At 37.2% G+C, this 11,343-nt stretch overlaps 1 protein-coding gene across 5 annotated transcripts in view; it reads left to right on the top strand.

The window, feature by feature from the left end:
* Positions 1-171: 171 nt before the first annotated feature.
* FOLH1B (folate hydrolase 1B) overlaps positions 172-11,343 on the top strand; it is a 63,824-nt gene continuing 52,652 nt past the window's right edge. For 2 of the 5 annotated variants that reach the window (XM_011938466.1, XM_011938464.1), the window contains exons 1-4: positions 172-545; positions 2,095-2,191; positions 2,794-2,899; positions 8,647-8,833. In XM_011938466.1, the coding sequence (XP_011793856.1) occupies positions 2,119-2,191; positions 2,794-2,899; positions 8,647-8,833 (366 nt within the window). In that variant the 5' untranslated portion in view covers positions 172-545; positions 2,095-2,118. The remainder of the gene's footprint in view (positions 546-2,094; positions 2,192-2,793; positions 2,900-8,646; positions 8,834-11,343) is intronic. The other 3 variants (XM_011938465.1, XM_011938463.1, XM_011938467.1) reach the window with 2 other exon arrangements.

Below are 11,343 nucleotides of genomic sequence, written 5' to 3'. Positions count from 1 at the left end.
GAGTATTGTAAAGATTTTACAGAATGTCAGAGCTGGATAAAAGTTCCTCATAATTATAGGAGTGGAGAGAGGAGAGTCTCTCTTTCTTCCTCTCATTTTTAAGCAAGAGCTGTACATTTTCCAAGAAAGTTTTTTGTTTGTTTGTTTGTTTGCTTGTTTTTTAAGGCGCCTCTCAAAAGGGGCCGGGTTTCCTTCTCCTGAAGGCAGATGTTGCCTCTCGCGCGCTCCGATTGGTTCAGCGCCCTCTAGAAACACTGCTACCGGGGAGAAACTGAACCCCAGGGCTGGGAGCGAATTCCAGCCTCCAGGGCTGATAAGCGAGGCATTAGTGTGAGAGAGACTTTACCCCGCCGTGGTGGGCGGAGGGCGCGCAGTGGAGCAGCAGCACAGGCGCGGGTCCCGGGAGGCCGGCTCTGCTCGCGCTAAGATGTGGAATCTCCTGCACGAAACCGACTCGGCTGTGGCCACCGCGCGCCGCCCGCGCTGGCTGTGCGCTGGGGCACTGGTGCTGGCGGGTGGCTTCTTTCTCCTCGGCTTCCTCTTCGGTAGGGGCGCGCCTCGCCGAGCAAACCTCGGAGTCTTCCCTGTGGTGCTGCGGCGCCGGGACTCGCGGGTCGGCTGCGGAGTGGGGTCCAGTTGCTGGTCTTCCCCAGGGGCGGCGATTAAGGTCGGGGTAATGTGGGGTGAGCACCCCTCGAGTTAGGAGGAGGGTGGCTGGGAACGCTGCAGGGCTGAGTTCTCCACAAGCTGCTTGTAGGACAGTCACTCAGGTTGAGGGTAGGACAGAGAGAACCTGAAACTGGGCATAGGAAGGTTCCACGTGCTGGAACCCTGCAAGACAAGGCACTTTTAAGGGGTTAGGACGAGCGCCAACCTCTGAGGGCTGTTGAACCAGGCCGCCCAGGGAGCTGTGCACCAAGACCTGTTTAAGGTTTTTATCGGGTTGTACTGTTTCAAGTGTACGGTAGAATTCAGGACATTGCTGCAAAGGAAGTTGTTTTTTTGGTTTTTTGCTGTTTGTTTGTTTGTTTTTTCTCTCAGTGCATTCTTTCTTCTTTGGAAGTAACAGAGGCAAGTTTGGGAACTGTGTGAACCAGGTCAGCGATCCGGACAGATCTCTACCAGCAGGTCTTTTGCGGTTTTTCCTGTGTACTGATTTGCAGACTTAATCCTACTTTCTAAAAAAAAAAAAGCGGAACAGCACAGGCGAGCTCAGACTCTTTTATTAAATTCCAATTTTGACTTTGCCACTTCTTAGTGGCCTTGAACAAGTTACCGAGTCCCTCTCAGCGTTAGTTTCCCTATTTTATGATAAAGATAATATTATCTGTAAATTATTGATAATAGTAAAGAATATAGCATGCAAATCTCGTAGCACAGTACTGGGATTTTCGCCACTTTATGTCTTCTTTTACCAAGATGCTCCTCATTGGACTTTAATGCACAGGACTAGTCTAAGGTATCACCGGGTAGTTCACTCCTGCTCGGAATTCTTGACCCTCTTTTGGGATTTAGAAGAACAGGGCATGGACCAGATGGGTTTAAACAAATTCAGTCTCTTCCACTAGCTTCACCTTGGGGTTGTTAAAAGATTTTTAAACTGCACACTGTGCTCATAACATTCTTCATCTCTTAAAAGGATTTTACTCTTCCTGGTATTGCCCTCACTTCTGTCCCTGTATTCCCTGCTCAGTGGCTGACACAGAAGAGTTCTTTATTGATGCCCGCCCCGAACCCCCTAGGATTCTCTGCTCTGCCCTCCCGCTACAGGCCTCCATCCTCTTTATCGTGTTCATTTTTCAGATCTCAATTCAAGCATCTCATCCTCAGTGTGTTGTTTCTTGATCCCTCACTCTAATCCAAGTCTTTTTGTTTTATGCACAGGTGGAATCTTATTTCCGTTTGCGTCCAATCGTGTATTTTAATATGCATGTGTATATGTATGTCCATTTGTATGCATGCGATTAAGAACTAGCATAATTATAATTGGAAAGCTCCATGAAAGCTGGTTGGGTGCTAATTTTGTAACTATTTTATTCCCAGATCCTGTAATTTCTCTAAATAAACCCTGGAATATTGCCTTATCTCCTTTAGGTTAAAAGCCAACTGTAAGGTCTAATGATTGCAGGATCTAGCTATCCATTGCTTCTGGCTGCTTATGCATGCACTGGATGTCTGGCAGAGAGGTTGGGTAAATTGTAGTTTCATTGTAGCTGTCTGAACTTGGATTTCTCAAGCCTGCTTCACTGGAAACACAAACTCTCACAGCAGTTTGTTGTAGTTTCAGAAACAGAGAAAATTAGAAGTCTGAATTGCCTTCAACACTTGGAAATAACTTATATATTTGAAATATATTCATAGTTAATTCATCATAAAAATGTATTAAATGCTTATTCTGAGTCAGCAGAGGAAGATAGAAGCTTTATGAAGGTAGAAGGTGGATCTCCTTTTTGCCTTCATTTTCAGAAGATCTTGTTCATACCCATTAGTTGAAACATTAATGTTATTTTATTTTGGTACTCATTATCTCATAAAACATTTCTTAGAATAACAGCAATACTCATCATTGATGTTAGATAAAAAATATTTTTCAATTGGTTTGTAACTTAAAAATCTGTTTGCATGATTTTTTTTCAGTGAAAGTAAGCAAGATAAATTAAACTTCAGGAAAATCTCAAAGTCAGAAGTAATGTTGATAATTTGTGTTTTACAAATGATACATACAACAATAATGAATAATAAATCCTATCTATAGGCTCATATCTCATGCCTATATTTGGATGTATTTTTCAGGATGGTTTATAAAATCCTCCAGTGAAGCTACTAACATTACTCCAAAGCATAATATGAAAGCATTTTTGGATGAACTGAAAGCTGAGAACATCAAGAAGTTCTTACAGTAAGCACTTTCTCGGAAGTTTATACGGACAAGTTGTTAGAAAAATTTATCATTCTGTTTTGGTCCAATATTGTATATATAGGAACTGGCCTTTTTTCCTTAAAGTTTTATTTATTAAAGATCTTGTATCACATTTCATCTGAGGAGGACTATACTTTCAGCTAAAATTTGTCATTACAGAGGTTTAGAGCAGGAGTCAGCAAACTTTTTCTGTGAAAGGGCCAGCCTTTGTAGGCCAGCTGATCTGTGTCACAGCTAGTCAGCTCTGCTATTGCAGCACAAAAGAAGTCATAGAAAATACATAAACAGTCTGTCAGTTCTGATAAAACTTTCCTTATAGGCACTGAAATTTGGATTTCATATAATTGATGTGTCAAAAATATTATTATTTTTTAAACCGATTTAAAATATAAAGACTATTTTTAGCTTATGGACTATACAGAAACAGTTAGTGGGCCAGATTTGGCCAGTGGAACCTAGTTTGCCGATTCATGCTTTAGAGAAAGATAGTGCATTTCAGTTAAAAAAAAAAAAAAAGGACTTTGAATTAGAATTGAGTTTGAACTCCATCTTTGTCTATTGATACTTTGGATGAATACTCAACCTTTCTGAGCTCTCTTTTCCACATCTGTAAAATGGGAATAATGATCTTATTATGATATGAATGAAGTCAAAGGGCATATATTTGGCATATTTTAAAAGCTATCTCCCTACTTTCTGAAATAGCTATTTCCAATGTAGAACAAAAGAGATAAATAAGTAAATTGAAAAAGCAACCGAAAAGAAAATACTTATATAGAATTACTATATAAAATTGATTAGAATACTTTCCTTCCTTCCTTCCTTCCTTTCTTTTTTTCTCTCTTTCTTTCTCTCTTTTTCTCTTTCTTTCTTGACGGAGTTTTGGTCTTGTTGCCCAGGCTGGAATGCAATGGCGTGATCTCGGCAAACTGCAACCTCCGTCTCCCAGATTGAAGCGATTCTCCTGCCTCAGCTTCCTGAGTAGTTGGGATTACAGGCATGTTCCACTACACCCAGCTAATTTTGTATTTTTAGTAGAGACGGGGTTTCTCCATGTTGGTCAAGCTGGTCTCAAACTCCCGACCTCAGGTGATCTGCCCACCTCAGCTTCCCAAAGTGCTGGGATTACCAGCGTGAGCCCCTGCACCCAGCCCAGAATACTTGTTTTTTTCAAAGCATGAGATCCTTTTGTGAATTTTTACAAATTGACTTAGCTCATGTGTCAAAAAATACTTGAAGTCCTTCTAATGATTGCAGGATTCCCTGGTGAATAAAGGTTGTAATTCTAAAAGACCATTTTACACACACACATAGGTGTGCATAGATGTGCATACATATAATCAAACACATATATATTTGTATTAATTACAGCAGAATTAAAAGTATAAATAAAAATTGATAGGATAACTCTGAGGTCTTTGAAAGGACCTTTTAAATGTGAGACTCTGAAGCTCGAACTTCTTTATCTTTGTGGAAACCCCTCCTCTGCCTGTTGCACTTTTTCCACTATAATAATGTATAGTAGGTATAATAAAAGTGGAGGCCTGGCAAGGTATGGTCTTTACTCCTGGACAGAGCTGCTGTTCCAGCTTTCTTCCTTTCCCAATGTTAGTGGTGGAAGAGATGCAAGTTACTCCAATTTACCAGTAGCCTATCCATAAAGTCGGTAGCAACTTCAGTCTTTGCTTCTTCAGAAGAAGGAATTCAGCTGGGGGCAAAAGCAGAAAAAGAGACTGAGGCAAGTTCCAGAGCAGGAATGGTTTATTTTAAAAGGCCTTATGACAGGAAAGAAAGGAATGTACGCTTGAAAGAGAGCCAAGCAGGCACATGAAGGTGAGAGGCCAAGTGCCCCACTTAACTGTGATCCTAGGACTTTTTTAAGCTTGCCTCGTTCCCATGATTCTTCCCTTAGGTTGGGCTGCCCTCATGTGCAGAGCCCTGCTAACCCTTGGGAAGTGAGCGCCCGCAATGTGTGTAGGAAAGTATACACAGGCCCATCTGAGGCTGTCTTCCTTTTTCTGGTGGAGTGTACCTGGAAGATTATACTATACCATTTTTGTCTCTAACACTCATGCCCAGGAAGTTCCTTCTCCCTGGAGTCTGCATTCAGTTAACAGTTTGTTGTTAACAGGTGGGGACCATCAAGAACTGGCCTCTCCCTGGTACTGCTGAATCATTTTTAGAGACAATGCGATAATTACTGAACCGAACAACACAATGCGATAATTGCTGAACCCAACAATCACCTGACATTCTAGTGGGTCCGGGGGAGAGACCTCTCCTGCCTTGCTCCTGTCTAACTACCTGTAACACTAACTTGTGACATAGATTGACCAACAAAGAAGAAAAATAAATGCCTTTCTTTATTTCTCTTTTTGGACCATCAAGCAAGGTTAAGCACTCAGCTTCTTGTTTATTCTCCATGTCCCTAACCACGCTCCTCTACCCGGAGGATATTCAGCATAAACACACAAAATAAAGAAATTGAAAGAATTCCCTCTCATTCCTCCAAGGACCACAGAATCTCCAGAAGCCTCCTAAACTCTCTAGATTTCCAATTTGCCATTTGTCCATCAGAGAGCTTTTAATTAAAATATACCCATGGGTCAGGGACTATTAAAGCCTCTGACCTTCCATCTTGTCCCTCTTTATAATCCTTTGTTCTGCTCGTAAAAGCCCCCACTGTCTATGAAATATCTGCCTCAGTAGTGAATGGGAGGATTAATTAGGAGCAGTTTTTATTTTCATTCTGCCTTGAGGTACAGGGTTGTATGTGTTTTCCCTTCTTTGAAAACACTCAGTTGAATTCACAGATCTGTTTACCATTTTGCATCTCTAGAGGGATTTTTTCCTTTTCCACCTTGTTTTGCAAGATAAGATTGTTTTAAAAGGTGTTTTAGACTTTTGGTCTCAGAATTTTACTGGTCTGTATTTGAATACAGATATATAGACCCAATTAAATCACATATTCAACTATACTTCTCAATGTTTTCATCACTTGAGATATGTGTCACAAGTCATTTATTGATACTAGAATATCAAATTGTGTTTAAAAAAAAGGTAAGAATAAGAATTTACACATTTTCCACAATAGCAAAAATCCATTCGTACACCTCTGTCAGACTGGTTTAAATATGTTCCAAGTATTGTCTTGTCACATTATCTCAATTATTATTATTATTATTGTTATTATTTTTCAGACAGGGTCTCACTCTGTTGCCAGGCTGGAGTACAGTGGCACAATCACAGCTCACTGCAGCTTGGAGCTCCAGCCTCCCCAGCAGGTAGCACTACAGGCACATGCCACCATGCTTAGCTAATTCCACCTTTTACTAAATGCCTTCAAGTCATCTTTAACTCTTGGAAACATTGCCAAATTATTTGTAAACAAGATGAAATGTACTGAAACAGAAATAACAGTAGCTCTCTTTAAGAACTGAGAAAATGTAGTCGGGCATAGTGGCTCACCCATGTAATTCCAGCCCTTTGGGAGGACAAGGCAGACAGATTCCTTAAGTTCAGGAGTTTGAGACCAGCCTGGGCAACATAGCGAGATTCTGTCTCTACAAAATATTTTTTAAAATTATCTGGGCATGGTGGCATGTGCCTGCAGTCCTATCTACTCAGGAGGCTGGAGTTCCAGGTTTTAGTGAGCTATGATTCCACCACTGTATTCCAGCCTGGCAACAGAATGAGACTCCACCTCTTACCAAAAAAAAAAAAAAAAAAAGCAAAAAAAAATTCAGATAATGTGACAATACTAGAAACACATTTAAACCCAGCCCTACAGTGATATATAAACAGAATTTGGCTATTTGGGAAAATTTGTAAATTTGCATTTTTTTATTCTTATTTATTTATTTTTTGCAAAATTTGATATTCTAGTAGGTTCAACAACTTGTGACACAACGTCTCAAGTGATTAAAATCATTGAGAAGGGCTATTTAATACACAATCTAATTGAGCCTCAAGTCTTTGTGAAGTAATGAGATAGTGATGTTCTCACCATATATGGATGAGAAACTCAAGACACAGCTGGGGTTACATACTGAGTTAATGACAACACCTGTGTAAGACCACTTACAGGATTTATGCTCATTGATTTATTTAGCATTTGCAATGGATCTTCTTTTCGTACTAATCTTTTCCAGGACGTGTTTTGTTCATATGAGTGAGTCCCAACCCTGATAACAGCAAAATGTTGTTTCCTAGTTGGTAGTGACAAGACTGTTACAGGAAAATTCACTTACAGTAGCATAGCCTTGTAATGATTTTCTCCCGCTTTTTTGTGAGTAGGTTCAGGATTCCCCATAGTAATTCCTTTTGCTTGTAGGGACAGAGGCATAGCTGGCACTTGGGGAAATCTACATCCTACATTAGTTACACTGCAGTTTGTGATCTTTGTAATATTCAAGAAAATAGTGACATGTTGGCTGTTTTTCTGTTTTCCCTGCAGGTGCTCACTGATAAGGGATAGAGACTCCTTAGCTGCCTCTTATGTTTGTGCTCTTTTTGTTACAATATTTTCCATATTAGAAATTCTGTGTAAGATAGTTTGCCCCTAAACATTTACCAAATGAGGATTTTAATACTATTTTTATAAATACAATTTAACTAACTTTAATATAATTATTAAAAGTAAACAAGTTACAGGAAATTCCAGTTTTAAAAAATTGAGTTACTTTAATTCATTGTTGATTCACCAAATAAAAAAAATTAAAACACATGGCAGAATGAAACTTGAAACTGGGATTATCATAGCCGTGTTGGTTATTAGTTTTTTTTTTAAATCATCATAAGGATGGAATTATGTTGATTTAATAAAACTACATATTTAAAACTAGAAATTTATGAAGTTCCAAAAGTTTATGAAATACATATATATATATACACACACACACACACATATTTTCATTCTACATAATATCTTGTCACATATTTAAAGGCTTAAGTTAAAAATACTAACCAGTGAGCTCTTCAGGGAAACAATAAATTTCCCAGGAGGGAGAAATTTAAAACAATCAAAAGCACCAGAATCTAAATATATTAAATGAGAAATTACCCTACTGAAAATATTCCTGGTAGCCAAATTTTGGCCACATAATTTCTTTGTTAAAGATATTACTCTTCAGATTAATTATTGTCATTGATTTTAATTGTGTTACTCTGTATTATAGATGAAGTACAAGAGATTCATTTTGAACTTGTGTCAGTATGTTGAGATTATTCTTTGATGAAGATACTTCATAAATGGTTGCTAGTCAAAAAGTTTATCGCTTGTCTATAATTCTCACTATTTAAATAAATGTAATTATTAGTAATTCTTGCCACGTCACACCTCGGTCTTCGGGATAAAATATTTTTGTCTGTTTCAATAATTTACACAGTGATATAGACAGAGAATTCCATGTAAGTTCCAAGAAGTATAGGTCTTAAGAAAGAATATGACACTTTATTAATCTACCATATGAGGGTATAGTCATAGGGTTATACATAATGATACAAAAATCAATTTCTCCAATTTTTCTCTTGATTTAGTACAAATTAGAATATAAAAGTTTCAAAGCAGACTTCGAAAATCTATTTCATGCAATAATAGTACCACTTTAATGTTTTAACATATCACATTTCAAAGTATTTTTGTGTAACTCTGCTTTATTTTGTTGATTTGGAATAAAAGTTGATTAAACATTAATATCTAACCAGTTTTGATTTTTGTTCACCAGTAATTTTACACAGATACCACATTTAGCAGGAACAGAACAAAACTTTCAACTTGCAAAGCAAATTCAATCCCAGTGGAAAGAATTTGGCCTGGATTCTGTTGAGCTCACTCATTATGATGTCCTATTGTCCTACCCAAATAAGACTCATCCCAACTACATCTCAATAATTAATGAAGATGGAAATGAGGTAAAAAATAAATAAATAAATACATAAAAGAGACTTTGCCCCCATTTATTGTTTTTCAAATACCTCTATGAAATAATGTTCTATCCCATCTCTAAATATTAATAGAAATCAATATTATTGGATCTTGTGAATACCTTTAATATCTCATTATCCATGTCAACTAATTTCCTATGATGTTTGAGTTTAATGTGTTTTAGAAAGATTCTGAGAAATTAATGCTTGATAATAGTTGCTGTTTTTTTGTTATTAGTACGACACACTAATATCAAATATGATATACTTGTAAACTTACAAGCATAAAAATATACTTTATAAAAGAGATTCTTTTTTTTTTTTTCAGATGGGATTTCACTCCTATCGGGCAGTCTGGAGTGCAGTGGTGCCATCTCGGCTGACTGCAACCTCCACCTCCCATGTTCAAGTGATTCTCCTTCCTCAGCCTCCTGATTAGCTGGGATTACAGGTGTGCACCACCACAGCCAGCTAATTTTTGTATTTTTAGTAGAGATGGGGTTTTGCCATGTTGGCCAGGCTGGTCTCGAACTCCTGACCTCAGATGTCCATCTGCCTCAGCCTCCCAAAGTACTGGAATTACAGGCATGAGCCACTGTGCCTGGCCAACAGATACATTTTTGATATGTTTAATTTATAAAGACACCTCACAGATTTGGAGTTGCTGGGAAATTCAGGGATCCAGTATGCAGTTTGACCCAGCAAGTTTTTATTGGTACTTAATGATTATGTCTCAATTGACCAGGTTGAGCGCTGTGCGAAGAATTTGTGTGTGGACATTTGGAGAGGACAAGTTTGGAGGCAAAGACTTTAGCATGGTATTTAAAGAATTTGCAATCTTGTTTGCAAGTTGGGGCATATACTTAAGAAACAGAAGACAATGCAGATAAATTGATATATTTATTATCATGATATGTTCAATATGAAAGATCACAAAATACAACATACATTCATCCCTACTTAACATACCTTAGTTTTAGAGCTACCATTTGTAGAAGAGTCCATTTCAATTTAGGTAACTTCCTTTAGTCCTTTTATTACTGGGCACTCTTAATTACATATAGCTTGAAATATGTCCAGTTTAATCAGTGAACTGAAAATGTCATGTGATGTAAGTACATATTTAATTTTTTTTCATTATAGGTCAATAAACTCCTTTTATTGACTAATGAATCAGTCTCTTCTTAATGATAAAAATGTTGTTATGTTTTACAGTCAGTGATATAATTCCATACTAAATTTCCTAATGTGATTGGAGCTTTTCATATGAACTGTTGTTCTCAATCATAGTAGTTAACAATATAACTTTAAAAAATATTATTAAGCCAGGCGTGGTGGCGTGTTCACCTAATCTCAGCTACTTGGGAGGCTGAGATGGGATAATAGCTTGAGTCAGGAGTTGCAGACCAGCTTGAACAACATAGCAAGATTCCACTTTAAAAGAAAAGAAAAAAAAAGAAAAACAAACAAAAAACCCCTAAAATATATTATACTTAAAATGGAATACCATTACACATCATAGAGACTCAGGTTGTTAAATAAGGGGTGGCATATCTATACTGTTAAATACCAAGGGGTCTTTAAAATATGTTCAGAAAAATTATTTAAAGATATAAAATATTGACAATGTTAAAAAGTATATATATGCTTAAACCTCTGTTTTGATATATCAAATTTGGGAATTGTCTAGGTACAATGCGGAAAAGAGCAAACATATACTATATTTTAATTTATTTTTTTAAGGTGAAGTCTTGCTAATGTTGTCGTTTTTTCTTCTTTTTTCCTTCCTCCGCACTTTCCAGTTTTGACTGTATCATTCATTATTTTATTTCATTATTTATTTTTGTATTATGAGCATTCATAATGTTACCAAAGCCTTTTAGAGAATATAAAATGAATCACGTAAAAGTTTCATTTGGGAAATTTTCGGATAGTGTTAGATACCTAGTTTCTTAATTTTTTAAAATTACATCATTAGTTCTTTTTTATTTTTATCTAAGTTATGTATGTATGTAATCCCACAATGTACATATATATATATATACTCATATATGTACACAATTCTCCTGAGTGCCTTGCTTTTTCTCTGTTTTCCTCTTTCCAGAGGCAATCATTATTCAACTATAAGTTCATTATTTTGATATTTACATCTATTTCTGTAAACTACATGCTTATATGCTTTTATTTCAGATGCAGGCATATCTATTGACATTGTGACAAGTCAACTCCCTGTTCATCCTTTGGTTGGGTTCATCCCAACCATCATGTTCTCTTACTATCTTCCATCTCCCAGTATAATTTAATTGGTATGAATAAAAATTCACAGCTGAGCTATGTGGTAAACTGTGATTCCTTTTATACCCCTACACAAAACAGACAAGTTCTCCATCTTATAGGCAACAAATATGAGTAGTTATTTTTTTTGAGACGGGGTCTTGCTCTGTCTCCCAGGCTGGAGTGCAGTGGTGCGATCTTGGTTCACTGTAAGCTCCGCCTCC

The sequence above is a fragment of the Colobus angolensis genome, unplaced genomic scaffold (assembly GCF_000951035.1).
Source record: "Colobus angolensis palliatus isolate OR3802 unplaced genomic scaffold, Cang.pa_1.0 Scaffold174, whole genome shotgun sequence".
Taxonomy (NCBI): Eukaryota; Metazoa; Chordata; class Mammalia; order Primates; family Cercopithecidae; genus Colobus; species Colobus angolensis.
The sequence above is the reverse complement of the archived record's forward strand: the minus strand, read 5'-3'. Positions and strand labels throughout refer to the sequence as shown.